This window comes from Erythrolamprus reginae, chromosome 1 (genome assembly GCF_031021105.1).
Source record: "Erythrolamprus reginae isolate rEryReg1 chromosome 1, rEryReg1.hap1, whole genome shotgun sequence".
Lineage (NCBI taxonomy): Eukaryota > Metazoa > Chordata > Lepidosauria > Squamata > Dipsadidae > Erythrolamprus > Erythrolamprus reginae.
Window position 1 is genome coordinate 143,383,379 of NC_091950.1, and position 17,221 is coordinate 143,400,599.

Sequence of the window (17,221 nt, forward strand, 5' to 3'; positions counted from 1 at the left end):
AGATAATTGGGAATTTTGAGGAAATCAGGTGGATGCAAAGGGAAGAACTGGCCATAAATTGCCAAATCACAAACTGCAAATGTAGCAGTCAGCACATATAGAGTTCATGGAAGAAATGTCTGAGAGAATCAAATTTAAAAAAAACCCTAAAAACATGGAAAATATAGAAAATGTGCTACCCACAGCATTTAGTGGGTAAAGAAATCTAGATTGACTTTAGTTGCCTGAATGTTGAGACAAGTGAAGGAAACAGGCATTTTATATATTTTTTGGACTAACAACAGTAAAAGAACTAGCAAGGCAAAGATATGCCACAGACTAAGAGTAGCGATGAAGGCCTTGGGGAAGCTGTTCAGAAGCTTGGATGTTTCTGTATAAAGATCAGAATCAGGCTAGCAATGGTTTCCCATATTGCTTTTGGATAAAAGGGACGGAAATTAATATTAAATGTTTTTGAACTTTGGTATTGCAGAAAACTCAAGAGAACACAATGGGAAACTATGAAAATAAACAAATGGCTCACAGAATAGAATAGAATAGAATAACAGAGTTGGAAGGGACCTTGGAGATCTTCTAGTCCAACCTGTTTCTTAGGCAGGAAACCCTACACCACAAATCAATTCAAAACTCTCGCTCAAGAAATAAATGATCAGACTCAAGTTATCACATTTGGGACACATTATGTGAAGATCTTACTATAAATCTGGAGTACCATCAGCAGATGGATGCACTGTAGAAGATTGATGGATCTACTATCAGCAAAGCTGTAGGGACAGGTTGGGAAAGATCATTCCAGAGATAATCTGACTACTAGTAATTTAGAATAAAATAGAATTAGAAACATAGAAACATAGAAGACTGACGGCAGAAAAAGACCTCATGGTCCATCTAGTCTGCCCTTATACTATTTTTTATATTTTATCTTAGGATGGATATATGTTTATCCCAGGCATGTTTAAATTCAGTTACTGTGGAATTTACCAATCACGTCTGCTGGAAGTTTGTTCCAAGGATCTACTACTCTTTCGGTAAAATAATATTTTCTCATGTTGCTTTTGATCTTTCTCCCAACTAACTTCAGATTGTGTACCCTTGTTCTTGTGTTCACTTTCCTATTAAAAACACTTCCCTCCTGGACCTTATGTAACCCTTTTACATATTTAAATGTTTTAATCATGTCCCCCCTTTTCCTTCTGTCCTCCAGACTATACAGATTGAGTTCATGAAGTCTTTCCTGATACGTTTTATGCTTAAGACCTTCCACCATTCTTGTAGCCCGTCTTTGGACCCGTTCAATTTTGTGAATATCTTTTTGTAGGTGAGGTCTCCAGAACTGAACACAGTATTCCAAATGTGGTCTCACCAGCGCTCTATATAAGGGGATCACAATCTCCCTCTTCCTGCTTTTTATACCTCTAGCTTATGCAGCCAAGCATCCTACTTGCTTTTCCTACCGCCCGACCACACTGCTCACCCATTTTGAGACTGTCAGAAATCACTACCAATTCTTTATTGGCCAAGTGTGATTGTGCACACAAGTATTTGATTTGGTGCATATGCTCTCAGTGTACATAAAAGAAAAATATACATGTCAAGAATCATGAGGTACAACACTTAATGATTGTCATACGGTACAAATAAATCCACACCAACCTGATGGCACACAACAAACTGGGTACTGCTTAGTTAACAGAGGTTGGGTTTACGCAATGCACAGTGCTAAAACACAACAGGCTTAATGTGGGTCAGCAATCCTTGCTAATAATAAGGGAGCAAACATGCCTGGGATAACAGCTCACATTTACTGCATACAGGCTTTCTCTAAGGCAGTGTTTCCCAACCTTGGCAACTTGAAGATATTTGGACTTCAACTCCCAGAATTCCACAGCCAGCAAATGCTGGCTGGGGAATTCTGGGAATTGAAGTCCAAATATCTTCAAGTTGCCAAGGTTGGGAAACACTGCTCTAAGGCAATACAAAAGCATGCTGTGTTGGCACAATGGTTAGAATGCAGTACTGCAGGCTGCTGCTTCTACCGTCTGCCAGCAGTTCAAGTCCAACGGGCTCAAGGTTGACTCATCTTTCCGAAATCAGTAAACTGAGGACCCAGATTATTAAGGGGGCAGTATGCTGACTCTGTAAACCGCTTAGAGAGGGCTAGTAAAGCGGTATATAAGTGGCATTGCTATTGCTAACTCATTTTAGAGACTGTGGGAGTCTAGCCCAAAAGAGAAAAAAAAATATGAAAGAGTGACGTCAAAGCCAGTCCCAGTCCCAAAATAGTGGCCCGGGCAGACTATTACTAATTACATTCTTCAGTCTCAAACCTCCATGCCTGAGTTCCCACAGCAGCAGCCTCACCCCATAAGAGTTGCGATCATCTCTCGGTATCTGGGAGAGGCTTTAAGGAACAAGGGACCGCCTCCCTTTGGGGTGGGTTAGGGTGGTGGGGTGGTGCCTGTTAAAAGATGCTGGCTGCCCATCTCTGTTGTAGTGGAGAGAGTGGAAATTAGTAAGACATCTGATATATGCTTCTGAGTATAGCCTCCAGCCCACATAGCTTTGCCTATCGTCCCGTCTTTATGTTTCTCTCTTACTAGTACTAGTGTGTATGTATATATGTATAACATATTTTTGCCGATAATGAAAAGGGAGATAGATTCGACAGAAAAACACGCACACACATATATACACTGCTCAAAAAAAATAAAGGGAACACTCAAAGAACACATCCTAGATCTGAATGAATGAAATATTCTCATTGAATACTTTGTTCTGTACAAAATTGAATGTGCACAACAGCGTGTGAAATTGATTGTCAATCAGTGTTGCTTCCTACACGGACAGTTTGATTTCACAGAAGTTTGATTTACCTGGAGTTATATAGTGTTGTTTAAGTGTTGCCTTAATTTTTTTGAGCAGTATATATTCAAATCCCGGGAAGGGTATGGCTAGCTGACGAGAGGGAAATAGCTCAAAATAGATCTATACAGTATTAAAATCCCTTCATTTTCATTATCAGCAAAAATGTTGTACACACACACATACATACACACACACACATACACACCCACGTACATATCGAATAAGGAAAGCTGCATATGGTTGGAGACTTGCGCGGGCAGGGACTTGCTCTCAAAAGTTTGGCTCCTTAGTCATAACTCCCGGAGAACGCAACCAGCCAGATAATGAGCCTCGCGTCCTTATTGCGCATATGCAATAATGTAAATCACGGGGCTCGTTAAAGCCTCCCAGCTTTCCAGCGGGCGGGGAGCTTGTGGCAGAACCGCTTCAGGTTACAAAAGGGAGGCGCATGCGCACAGCCCCACCCATCGGCCCTTCTCGGAGACCAGTTTTTTCCTTAATAAGGCGGCAAGCAAAGCAAGGCAAAGGGGGTTCTCGTCCAACGTAGAAAAATAGCCTCCCTTCGCTAGCCCGGCCTTTTCCCCTTCGCCGCTCTGGCCTCCGGGCTCTGTGACACGTGGGGGTTGGGGCGGTGTCTCCCGCCGTCTATGAATATTGAATGAGAGAGGGCGGGGCCAGCCTGGGCCTCGAATAGGGAACGTCATGAATATGCAAAGAGCGCGAGGAGCGCCCGAGCCTTCGTCGTGCTCCGGATCGCGAAGCTTGGTAAGAAGCCATTCGCGGACGCCCCCCCCCCCTCCCTCCCCGAGAAGGTGGGGAGCTGCGTGGCTCTTCTCGCGGGGAAATTTCGGTTTGCAGAAAGTGGCGGGGTTCCCGGAGGCTCTTGAGCAGGAGAGGTAGGGAGGGAAAAGGTGGAGGCCGGAGTGGGGTGGGGAGGGATAAGGGGTGCAAGAAAGGGGGAACGCATGTGAAAGGGGGGGGGGGGAAGGCCATATGTGAAGTCTTGGGATCTTGAAAACGGGACGGGGGGGGGGGTTTACGACTGGGAGGAGGAGACCTGAGCCACCGCGGCGGAGATCTGTTCTGGGGATCGTAGTGGCTGCAAGGAGTTGTAAAAAAAAGAGGCCCGGCCTGAAGACCTGGACCCGGCTCATAGCAGGGGCGCAAGGATGGCGGACATGCTGCAAAGCGGGGGAAAGGCCAGTGAGGTTGGTGCCATATGGTATGTATGGGGGCAGCGCTACTTTTGTGTGTGTCGCCTGGACTCCCGGCTCCTGTTCCTTCGCCCTGAGTTTCCCACCGAAATTTGGACCCGGATGGTGCCTCGTTTTCCTGCAGCTGGGGTCGGTTTTATTTTTTAAATCTCCTCCTCGGAACGCTTTGCAACTCTCCCTCTTTCTCTCTCCAACCACTCCTTCTCTTGGCTGAGGTTCCAGGTCACACACACGCACACACAAAAAACCCACACAAGCCTCCTCTGAAAACTTACTGAATAGCAATTAATGCAGGCTGAGGTTCCAGGTTACACATATACATTACACCTCCTTTGAAAAATGAACTGAATAGCAATTAATGCAGGCGGGCTGTGTAACCCTAAAATACACCCTCTGACCTCTCATTGAAACCCTGTTCTTTCCCAGCCCCTGCCTTTCTTGGGTTTGAGTCAGCCAAGGTTAATTCTTCAAATGGCATCCTGATTTTTCTGCCTTTTGTGTGGGGAACCAGTTATTTACCGATGACAAATTCCTTGGGTGACCAATCACGCTTGGCCAATATATAATTCTATTCTATTCTACTGACAAGGCAGTTCCTTCTCTGATAGGAATAATCTATTCCCTTTGTCTTCTTGAGTAAACGGGCTTGCCAGAAATCCTCCACACCTTCCAGTTTTTAAAACCCACTTCTTAATCTGCTTAACAGAATTGCATCCTTTGATCTTTTAGGCAGCTTTTTCACTTGGCTTTCAAAGAAATCTTGCCATAACCACCTACATCTGCCCTGGTTTTGTTACTGATTTCTGCTACTCAGTAATCTGTTTGAAGTAAAAGAGCCACAAAGTGTTCCTCCCCAGGAGGACGGGAGACCAAAAAACAACAACACCCCACCACAACAAGGGGGGAGTGGCTCAAGAGACTGGTTTCTCCACCAGCCAGAAGGAACATCCCATCCTAAGGACAGTTATCTGGAGCAGTGTTTCCCAACCTTGGCAATTTGAAGATATTTGGACTTCAACTCCCAGAATTCCCCAGCCAGCAAATGCTGGCTGGGGAATTCTGGGAGTTGAAGTCCAAATATCTTCAAGTTGCCAAGGTTGGGAAACACTGATCTGGAGACTGGAAGGGTAACACTTTGGTGTTCCTTTCAGCTGAAGAAACAAGAGGCACATACTGCTTTGCAAGGGAGAACTACTGAAAGCCAAGATCAGCCCAGTTTAAATTAAACCAATGCCAGCATATTGCTCTTCCTTTCCACTCCCTGTCTCTTGTGTGTGTCTTTTTGGGTTGTGAACTAGTGGGCAGGGCCTTCCTCTTTTGGCAGACGTGAACTGCTTTGGAAGAGTTCTACGAAAAGCCATGTTAAAGTTAGCCTAACAGTCTTTAGCGTAAAATTTATGTTTGGGGTTTTATGAAGTCAGTCTGGTTTCATCTAAAACCCCTATTCTTGCAATTTTTTTTAAAAAAGTCCATCTGCACCTACTTATTTTTCCGCTACTTCTCTACTGATGTCCTTTCCCTAAGGAGGCCCCTCTTGGTTAACCATCCCATGATTTAATCCTTGTTCTTATAACAATTGGTTGAGATTCTTTTGCAGTCTTCACTAACTGTGGCCATCATCCAGTCGTATGGGTTTCAATACCCACCAGATTTCTTATCAGTGGTCATTCTGAGTGGGAAAGTCCTGAGAGTTGATGCACAGGTCTGGAAATTTCCCCAGTTCGGGAAGGCTGCTTTTACATGTAAACTTTTTCACACATATAATAGAGATCAATGCCCTATCTGCCAGCGTTTTATAAATAAACAGGATAGTATGTAAAACAAAAATCCATAAATGGTAAGGGATTTACTGGAATGTATATTATAGTTCAGACTGTATTGCATGTTGAGGTGGGGGGCTCTTGAAAGACATGGGGATAACTTTTCTTTCTCTATTCTTTTTATTAATGAATCTACTTGACGAAATTTGTATAGCCACTCACTCACTCTCAAGGTCTCTGGGCGGCTTATAAAAAGTAAAAACCCAATTTACAAACAGTAAAAATATTAAACACACACTTCACCGTGACAGCAATTAATCAAACCACTTGGTAGACTCCATCTCACTCTAGGTTCCCCATTGGCAAAATCGTATCTTCAGGGCCCTGCAAAAGAGTGTCAGAGTGGAAGGCAGTCTTGAAATTCTGTGGGAGATGATATTCCAAGGGAGGGAGCCACCACGGAGAAGGCCTTTCTTCTGGGTCCCGCCAGATGGTACCTCTTTAGGGAGAGGGGACCGTTGTCATTACTTTCTTTCAATGAAGAAGTAACCTCATTCCTTTATGAGAAATGTGACCAAAGCAGGAATGCTTTCAGATGTTGTAATATACGACTGGTAACCTGGTTGAATACTAATTGCACAAGATGAGTTCCTACATAATGAAACACTTTCAGAAGAGATAGTTGTGCTGAGACAAAATCACTTATTCTTCAAATCTGGAGTACCTATCCACTACTATGGAGGGAACTCCAATCCATTCAGCCCTTTCCCTATAACAGTGATGGCGAATCTTTTTTTCCCCTCGGGTGCCGGAAGGGCGTGCACATGCATGAGTGCCCACCCTCATAATTCAATGCCTGGGGACTGTGAAAATGGCTTCCCTTGCCCCCTCCCCCCCCGGAGGCCCTCTGGAGGCCTGAAACGGCCCATTTCCCAAACTCTGGTGGGCCCGGTACCATAGTTCCCTCTAAGCTGAGCAGAGAGCAATCGCTCACTTAGAAATCATCATCAACTCAGAGTTTTCCAAACCTGCCCAGAAGCCGAGAGGGAAAGAGTGAGAGGGAAGGAGAGAGAGAGGAAGAGAGAGAAACAGATAGAAAAAAGAGAGGAAGGAAAAGAGAAAGAAAAAGAATGGGAGTAAGGAAGAGAGAAAGAAAATCAAAATCTAGTTTGAAACTAGCTCAACTATTTAAGTGGCATTTTGATATTGATAGAGTTGCCCTATTATGAGCTCACTGTTATAGACACACAGTACAGTATTTTATTTTGAAATTCTCTGAGGCAAAACAGGGTGGGTTTTTTATTTGTTTGTTTGTTTGTTTTTTATTTTTTTATTTATTTTTTCTGTGCCGCCCAGTCCCGAAGGGACTGCCGCTCAGACAGTATACTTTTCCGCCCACCCCCCCAAAAAATTAGAGGGAACACTGCCCGGTACGCCAGTTTTTTGCCCTCCCCAGGTTCCAGATGCGAAAATGCCCACCCCTATCCCCCCAGAGACTCTCCGGAAGCCGAAAACGCCCTCCCAGAGCCTCTGGGCAAGCCAAAAATCAGCTGGCTGGCACTCACATGCACATTGGAGTTGAGCTAGGGCAGGGGTAGGCAAAGTTGGCTCTTCTGTGACATGTGGACTTCAACTCCCAGAATTCCTCAGCTAGCATGATTGGATCAGGAATTCTGGGAGATGAAGTCCACAAGTCATAGAAGAGCCAACTTTGCCTCTCCGTGCCATAGGGTTGCCATTACTGCCCTATAAAGCCTCCCACGTGGCTGCTAAAATTCTATGGAAGAAGAATTCAATTTTAACTTTGTTTTTGGCAAGAGTTTATACTTTTACCTATTTCTTCCTTTGAGCATAGAATTGCTGAAGCTGGGGGGAAATGTTTAGTTAGTTTACCTTTCTATGTCCATCCTGAAGAATGCTTATATAAATGAGGATAGTTCTAATTTTTTAAAAAGTACTCTACAGCGGAAAAAAATATCAATCTCAGTTGTGGTTTTGGAGGTAAACGTACCGGAAATGAACAAGGATTTATTAATGTCACCCAATTTTTTTTTGTCTTTGTTGGAGCTTCAAATTCTGGCTAGATTGCGTTTAGAACAGAGTGCAGGGACACTCCTTAGAGTGGTAAGAAGCAGAGTTTACACATCGTGAGTCACATTTTCAAGCCAAATACAACAATTAGGTTTGTTCAGTACAAGCTTGTAAGAAACATATATTGCAATAGAAGGTTTATTCCTATATTATAATAGATATATCAATTATTGTTGATCAGCATTTTTAAATAGAAAAAAATTAGAAAAAAATAGAAAAAAATAAGAAAAAAATAGAAAAAATAGGGAAAAAAATAGAAAAAATAGAAAAAATGAGAATGCACTAATTCAGGGATATTTGTTTAAACCTCTTGGAGAAAGTAAGGAACATGACTTGATGTTGGAGGCAGCAACTAGTATAAGAAGCATTGTATTGAACTGTCTGTGTCAGTGGCCCCCTTAGTTAAGAGAGAAGAAAACTTAGCCTTGTAGATATTGTTGAATTATCATACTTCAATCATGGACAGTGAGAATTGAATCTAAACTATCCGTAGGCCAAATGTCCCCATCTCTGCTCAAAAGAAATTGGTTTAGAACTAGGTGATCACAGGTTGTATGGGGGATTATGATGGTCATGGATGCTTAATCTACCAGTGGCATAGAGAAGGCCTACAAGATATGTCTTCTCTGGATTTTTCTGTAGGAGATGTTTTATTGAATATCTTAGAGGTATGAATGTTTTACAACAGGAGTTTATGTAGATATTTAACAGTGCCCTTTGGGCATTTTGTCATTTCTGTTTCTTAGTTCAGTTTTGGCACTTGCTGGCTTCTTACATATATCATTTGGCGTCTCTTTGTCTCAAGTTTCTTCAGTCTACATTTTCTCTGCTCTTTGCTTGTTCCCCAGGATTTCCTCAACCAGATCCTTATTATAATCCCAATGGGAGGGGGGAGGGGTTCTTGTGTAATTTAAAGTTGTAATGTCTCATATTGCAGTAGGTGTTGATTTGGATTCAAGTTCTAGGAAAGTCTTTCTCCAACTGCTTGTCATGCAATCAGTAGATGGATTTAGATGCTTCAGTTGAACTTTGTGCTTAGATATTACTTAATATTTCTCCCTTGGCTAAATCACTTTCTCTCTGTTTTAGTTCCCTAAACAGAGCGAACCTAATTTTGTCTTACATCACCAAATTCTAAGGAAGTATAATGAACATTTCTACATGGAAGGCAATAATTAGTCTGCTTTAGAAACAACTTTTTTTTTCTTTGCACATCGAATCTTCCTATCTTTCTTAGGTCCTTATAGCTTATTACAATTCTATACATTTATTTTCTGCATATCAACTTTTCATCACTGTAGCCCAAGGCTCATTTGGATAAGACGATGTATTTGCTTGGCCAAAAATTTTATTCGAGGATGTGTTACAAATAATTTTACACCCACCCTAAACATTTTTTTCCTATGAAAAAGTACTGTACTTAGAGGTAGTCCTGAAGCAAAGACCACAGTTGAAGTCAAAATTTCCATTCCTAAGCAATACAGTTGCTAAGTGATTCATGTCTCATTTTACAACCTTTTCCCCCCTCTGATTGTTAAGCGACTCACTAAAGTAGTTGAGTGAATCAAGGGGCCATTAAGTAAATCTGGCTTCCCTGATTGACTTTGTTTGTCAAATGCTCCCTAAGAAGGTTGCAGGTGATTCCAGGACCCCAGGATGATGCAAACATTATAAATACATCCTGGTTGCCCAGCATTTAAAGTTTGATAATGTGACTGTAAGGATGCTGCAATCATCATAACTCTGAAAACTGGTCATAAGTCACTTTTTCAGTGCAGTTGTAATTTTGAATGGCCCTTATTCAAAAGGTTGTACATTGAGGACTACCTGCATAGGAAAGTGGGGGTTAGCGTTAGATTTTAAAGCAGAGGTCTTCAAACTTGGCAACTTTAAGACTTGTGGTCTTTAAGCTATGCTGTCTGGAGAATTCTGGGAGTTAAAGTCCACAAGTCTTAAAGTTGCCAAGTTTGAAGACCTCTGCTTTAAAGGCTTTCAATCGTCCTTTCAACCCTGGACGACAGCCCCCCTTCCTGGATTCTTGCAACATGAAAACTTCTGAGGAAAAGAATTTTGCTATGATAATTTCTGCCTATTCAAAACCTCAATAAATTCTTTTCCTCATGTGATATTCTCAGCCGAACAGCCCCCCCCCCCCCGGTTCTTTGTTTACTCGTTGTGCATATTTTCCCAAAGTATGTACTTCCTCTTTGAAAGTTACTTCATACTTATTTTATATGGATAACACTATTTTCGGTGCAGGGAGGAAAGCAAGTCACCTAATAACATGAATGCATTTCTCTCTCCAACAAATATATTACTTTTCAGAGACAGGTAACATTTATGTAGATTAACCTTACGTGTGCATTGGCTGGACTGCTTGATAAAATGCCGCTACATTAGCTTACATTTTGCACACTGAAATGTTTGTCAGTTTTACCCTGACAAATGTTTTCTGCAACCCGATTCTGTAGATACGTTGGGATTACAACTCAGAAATTCCAACCATTGTAACTGTTGTGTGTCTTTATAGCTCAAAACAAGACTGAACAATGTATATTGGATGGTACTTCAAGAGCTAAGTCTTTGCATAATTGGAATTAATATTATTAAGAGAGAAAAGTCTACGGAGAGGGGCGGCCTACAAATCTAATTAATAATAATAATAATAATAATAATAATAATAATAATAATAATAATAATAATAATAATAAAAAAAAAAAAGGCTAGGAAGCAGCAGCACAGATATGTTCTTGTCTGGCTACTGCCTTGTTTAATGACTGTTTGTAGTTACAGTGGTGATTAAAAAAAGTAACTTTATAACCATTTCCTCACATAAACAATCTTTGTATGTCTTTTAAGGCCAAGGAAAGCTGAAGTAAGGACATAGGTAGGTACTGTGAGGTTTCACTTAACAACTGCTTTGTTTAATGATAGAGTTCCTGGTCCCAATTCTGGTTGCTAAACAAGGACTACCTGTATGTGGGTAATACAACGATTCAACCTGAATGCATGTTAGTGGTTAGAGTGCAGTACTGCAGGCTATTTCAGCTAACTGCTAGCAGTTCAAATTTCACCACCGGCTCAAGGTTGACTCAGCCTTCCATCCTTCGGTGGGTAAAATGAGGACCCAGATTGTTGGGGGCAATATAGGCTGACTCTGTAAACTGCTTAGAGAGGTCTGTAAAAGCACTATGAAGCGGTATTTATTTATTTATTTATTATTAATTAGATTTGTATGCCGCCCCTCTCCGTAGACTCGGGGCGGCTAACAACAGTAAAAAGACAATATGAACAAATCTAATATTAAAAGTAATGTAAAAAACCCCAATTTAAGAAACCAATCATACATACAGACATACTATACATAAATTTTACAAGCCTAGGGGAAGGGAATATCTCAATTCCCCCATGCCTGACGACAGAGGTGGGTTTTAAGGAGCTTACGAAAGGCAAGGAGGGTGGGGGCAACTCTGATATCTGGGGGGAGTTGGTTTCAGAGGGTTGGGGCCGCCACAGAGAAGGCTCTTCCCCTGGGTCCTGCTGAATGACATTGTTTAGTCGACGGGACCCGGAGAAGGCCAACTCTGTGGGACCTAACTGGTCGCTGGGATTCGTGCGTCAGAAGGCGGTCCCTGAGATAGTCTCGTCCGGTGCCATGAAGGGCTTTATAGGTCATAACCAACACTTTGAATTGTGACCGGAAACCGATCGGCAACCAATGCAGAGTGCCGAGTGTTGGTGTGACATGGGCATATTTAGGGAAGCCCATGATAGCTCTCGCAGCTGCATTTTGCACGATCTGAAGTTTCCGAACACTGTATGTAAGTCTAAATGTTATATTATCCGCAGAAGAGGTTGGCTTGTAGATACTAAGGGATGAGATGAAGGGCTGAGCAGCAAACACAGTCTGTTCTTCAGTCTCCTCCATTCAGCAATGGAAGAAGTTGCTTGCTGGGTTCCCAAGAGGCAGACTGTGGATGGGGGTGTTTTCACGGTCTTTCAAGGATCCTTATTCTCCTCCCTCTGTCCACTGTGATAATTTTTTGCCCCTATCTGACTAAAGGGGAGCTCTTCACAAGCCCTTCTCTGGCCTCATTCTGGGTCCATTTCTGTTCGAATATAAGCCAATTGGAACAGTTCCTGCTACACACACTCTTCGTAATGCTGTTTCCCTTCTTGGAGAGAGTTTGGCCCATTGTTGAAATCTAGTGGGAGGTCGTTGCTGTAGTGATGGGAGCAGGCCCCAGCTTTACCTCATTGAATTCCAGTGGCTCTGCCAAGTGATTGAGAAATCAGGAAAGGGGAAGCACTCCAGATGTTTACTCCTTGCCCTGCACAGTCTGGTTGGGAACATGTACAGCTGGGATGGCGCTGAGCTGAATTTATCCCATTACGGGGTGGGGGGAGAGGGAGTGGATAGCCGAAAGGAACTTGGAAGGAGGAGAATGGCTCAGATTAGAAAAGCAGCTAAATGAGAATGCTGTGGAGAAATGACAGGAGCTGACAGAAGGGAGGGAGGGAAGGAAGGAAGGAGAAATGGAGGGAGGAAGGAAGGAGGAAAGGAAGGAAAGAAGGAAGGAAGGAGAAATGGAGGGAGGAAAGAAGGAAGGAAGGAGAAATGGAGGGAGGGAAGGAAAGAAGGAAGGAAGGAGAAATGGAGGGAGGAAAGAAGGAAGGAAGGAAGATCAGAAGGGAAGGAAGCAAAGGATCAGAAGGAAGGAAGGAAGGAGAAATGGAGGGAGGAAAGAAGGAAGGAAGGAGAAATGAAGGGAGGAAAGAAGGAAGATCAGAAGGGAAGGAAGGAAAGGATCAGAAGGAAGAAAGGAAGATCAGAAGGGAAGGAAGGAAAGGATCAGAAGGAAGAAAGGAAGATCAGAAGGGGGGAAGATCAGAAGGAAGGAAGGAAGGGACGGAGGAAGATCAGAAGGAAGGAAGAAAGATCAGAAGGGAGGAAGATCAGAAGGAAGGAAGACAGATCAGAAGGAAGGAAGGAAGGAAGGAAGGAAGGAAGGAAGAGGCAAATCGGTATTAAATGGAAAGAATAGCAAGTTGGCAGAAGAGGAGGAGGAGGAGGGTGTGACGAAGGTGGCGCAAGTACTTTGCTGAACAGGGCAGTGGCATAGGTTAGGAAACCTAAACTGTGATGCATCTGAGTTTTTCTACTTTCAGTGTGAGTCATGGGCTGGTTGCTTGTGTTCCCTTCATCCTTGTTCCAGCCTGTCCTGGGAGGGGCCTGAAATGATATGTATTCTCATATTCTCTCCCTCCCTCCTTCCCCCTTCCCTCCCTCTCAGAGAAAGACAAGGAATGGCACCTCGTATTAGAGCTAAGACCTAGCTAAAAATAGTAAGCAAAAGTATTGGGGAAATTTCATTTTGATGATTGAATATCAGTGCTGTGCCATCTGATAAGAAGCCTTGGTTACTTCTTGAGATGATTTTGCAAATTGCCTAATCTCTTTTTTTTGTCTCTCTATGTCCTAGGGGCTGGCCTTTATGCTCACTTCTGAGTCGACGCCTGATGTGATGGATTCTAAGCCTCAGTCGCTGTGTTCTTCATTTTCCATTACCGCCGCCAATGGCCATAAAGACGCTAAGCCACCACCAAGCAGCTCTGAGATAGGTATATCCAAAGGACAGCAGAAATGGGTTCCTTACCACATGGCGACCAGCCAGGTTTTCTATTGATAATAAGGGAGTGGTTCTCTAAAGAATTAAGAGCTGACTGTTATATGAAATGGCTCTTTCTGTGGGACTGCAAATTGCACATATGGGAAAACATTTTCTGATGTATTCTTAGGCATAATTCTCCTTCCCACCTTGGAAATATTAAACACTAAATTAAAGGACAGTTTAATTCCACGTTGTTGGTTCAGAAATATTTTGTTGTTGTTACTTCTTTCAGGATACAAACTAGGATTCTTAACAGTTCACTCCTCCTATAGTCCAAATAAGTGCTCCCTATACCTGGGTAAACCCAACCTTAAAAATGAATACAAGTGTATTTTTTCTTTGGGCAATGTTCTGTCGGGCTCTCTGGTAGAATCCTCCCAATAATTCACAGGTGCAAATTTCAGACACACACACGTTTGAAAATTCAAAACAATGTTCTTTATAATGAAAATTCACTTAAACTAAGCCCTCTTTTGGCATAGCAAAGAGCACTCGTCTCCAAACAAACTGGTAATTCATACAAGTCCCTTATCAGTCCTGTGATACTTAGCTTGCAGCTGTGAGGCAATTCAAAGTCCTTCTTTCACAAAGTGAAACACACTTTGTTCTGGTTTAGTTTCAAAGACGGAAAAATCAGCACATAAAAAGTCAAAGTCAGTAAAGCAGTCATGAAACACAACGATCAGATAATCCTCCACAATGGCCAAACCCACAGGCTGCTCTTTATAGCAGCCTCACTAATTACCACAGCCCCACCCAACCACAGGTGGCCTCATTTTCTTTGATAATAATCTCTCAGTTGTTGCTGCCTATGCATCGCTCTCCGCATGCATGGCTGTATCATTAACTCTTGTTCTGAATCCAAGGAGAAGCTAGATAATTGATCTCCTTCTGAGCTCCTCCTCCCTGTCACTCATGTCTTCTTGGTCAGAGGAGCCTTCATCGTCAGATTCCACCGGGGGCAAAACAGGCCTGCAGCATGTGGATGTCTCCCCCACACCCACAGTCCTTGGGGCAGGAGCTGGGCCAGAGCTAACCACAACAGGCAATGTGTCCATGTGTTGTTATCCAATCACAATAAGAACTTTTGAATTGGTTTAAAATGTTTTGTCTACATTGGGTAAACAGGACTTTCAGATAAATGGTTTTGATAGCAAAGCGGTAGGGGGTGGGGAGAGAATTGTTGATCTAAAATGATATAATCCTCCATGAGCTTTAACCATGTGAATCTGGTGGTCCTATCAAGGATTGACCATGTTTTTTAGCCTGAGACTCTTGCACCTTAAAATGCAGTCCACAGGGTCTTTCACAGGCTATGCTGTATTTTTCTTTGTCACTTGGGATTTGCAGGCTTGGTAAGCTGTTCAGTGTGACCTGGGTCCCAGGTTGCTTACATATTCATGGAAAATGTTAAAAAATTACATCTGCTTTATTCCCTTCTCCCTATTCCATTTTCAGCTCAACATTGCTTACAGCTTTTTACTAGAGAAAAACAATGGTGTTTGAAATACATGCACTTGTCTAATCATAGATTCTTGTAATCTCTGAACAAGCTTCCTCTGCTGAAAGGATGAGACGACTTAAATCTTTTCAGAAGCAATTGCCAGGAAGACAGTGGACCATTAAACCTTTCCTCAGCCCGGAGCACGGATTCAATAATATCCCCTGAAAATTGAGAAATTAAGCATGAAGGGCTTTAGTAACAGTAATTTAAATTAAGGATTCTTGTATTGGAGTCTTATACAGTGTTACCTCTACCTACAAACACTTCTACTTATAAACCTTTCTAGATCAGAACCAGGTTCTCAAGATGGTTCTCAAGAACCATTTTCCACTTACAAACCTGAGCTTCCGAAACTGTAACCAGAAAAGACAGGGAGAAGCCTCTGTGGGGCCTCTCTAGGAATCTCCTGGGAGGAAACAGGGCCGGAAAAGGCAGGGAGCAGCCTCTGTGGGGCCTCTAAAGGAATCTCCTGGGAGGAAACAGGGCCGGAAAAGGCAGGGAGAAGCCTCTGTGGGGCCTCTCTAAGTATCTCCTGGGAGGAAACAGGGCTGGAAAAGGCGGGGACAAGCCTCCATGGGCCTCTCTAGGAATCTCCAGGGAGGAAACAGGGCCTCCACCCTCTCTGTGGTTTCCACAATCGCACACATTATTTGCTTTTACATTGATTATGAGAAAAATTGCTTCTTCTTACAAACCTTTCTACTTAAGAACCTGACCATGGAACGAGTTAAGTTCGTAAGTAGAGGTACCACTGTAATTTAATAGCCATGTGTTAACACTTCCTTATTAAATGTTTCTCTTAGGGGATGCCCGTCCAAAGCCTCCTGTGAAACCCAAGCCTTGTGTTCTTCCTAAGCCAGCTGTGCCCGTGAAGCCTATAAGTGGACTACGCCAAACTCTTTCTGAGGTGCCTTCTGCAGAAAAAATCAATTTGTTGGCTGGGCCTAAGCCATATAGCGGTGGAGCCGGCAGTGCCGTAAAGCGCCCTTGTTTTAACCTCAGGTGCTCTCCAAAAGAGGTTGCCAATGGGAAGGAAGTTCCATCTTCCTTCTCCACTGCAAGCAAGTCATCTGAAGATAAAGAAGATGCTGAGCCCACAAAAAAACCCAGTGCTGTTGAAAGAGCTTCCGAGGAGGAATGTAGGGAATCCTCTAGTGTAGCCAAATGCACACTCCCCTTCAAAGTGAAACCGGTGCCGGTAGCAACTAAGCCAGAACGTTTTCCTGGGACCACAGTGGAGGAAATCTTGGCCAAAATGGAAAAACCCAGTGAGAATTCACCCAGCTGTGACCGGCCTCGGCTAGTACGCTCTTTCTTCAGCCAAGATGGTGGTTCAAATATTCACCTAGGGCCTAAGAGTTATGTTGCTTTTCGGAGAAGTTCCAGTGGAGAAGAAGGAGTAGGAACAGATCCAGAAGGGTCTGCTTACCGAGTCTCCTCTGAAGTTAAGAGGAGTTTGTCAAGGAACAAGGAATTGAAGGAAGAAGACAGCAGCTTAAATGAGCAGCGTGGGTCTGAATCTCAACAGCCAGAGACAGAGGTCAAAATAAATGAAATTTTTCTTCCTACAGACAGGTGAGGTTCCTATACCATTCTCAGTAGTGTTGAAAGTTTGCCTTGTGAGTCATCAAATACATTCTGAGAGCAGAGATGGATTGTAGATTAGTAGGTGTTCTCGTGCTAGCACTCTTAGGAAAAATGAAATTAATGCACCAAATGTTTTTTGTTCTTTTACATTTGGCATTAGTGGGGGCAGATGCTTTCTTTGAGAGCAAAAGAACAGGTTGCTACTTTTTAAAGATTCCAGCCCTCCTGTATATATATCTATACTTGGATCAGTCTCGGTCGATTTGATGTGACTTTTCTCTGACTAATCATGTCTGGAATTGAGCAAATTTCTCATAGTTCCATCTTTGCCAAATCGCGGATACAAAGAATATAGGGCTGCAAAGAGATGGCAGCTCTCAGATCTAAGTGTTGACAAGGTAGAGGAGATGACATCTGATGAAATGGAAGATACTTAGAATATTCAGCAAGACTTAAAATTTCCATAATTTTTGCTTTTAACACCTTCATCAGTTCATTTAGATTAATCACGGAGCTTCCTCGTTCTTA

General features: G+C 42.8%; 1 protein-coding gene across 10 annotated transcripts in view; it reads left to right on the top strand.

The window, feature by feature from the left end:
- Positions 1–3,268: 3,268 nt before the first annotated feature.
- Positions 3,269–17,221, top strand: part of TNKS1BP1 (tankyrase 1 binding protein 1) — a 48,220-nt gene continuing 34,267 nt past the window's right edge. For 3 of the 10 annotated variants that reach the window (XM_070727402.1, XM_070727418.1, XM_070727434.1), the window contains exons 1-3: positions 3,475–3,630; positions 13,414–13,552; positions 15,910–16,681. In XM_070727402.1, coding sequence (XP_070583503.1) covers positions 3,568–3,630; positions 13,414–13,552; positions 15,910–16,681 — 974 coding nt within the window. In that variant the 5' untranslated portion in view covers positions 3,475–3,567. Of the gene's footprint in view, positions 3,762–4,068; positions 4,088–13,220; positions 13,277–13,413; positions 13,553–15,909; positions 16,682–17,221 lie in introns of those variants that run through there. The other 7 variants (XM_070727410.1, XM_070727426.1, XM_070727466.1 and 4 more) reach the window with 6 other exon arrangements.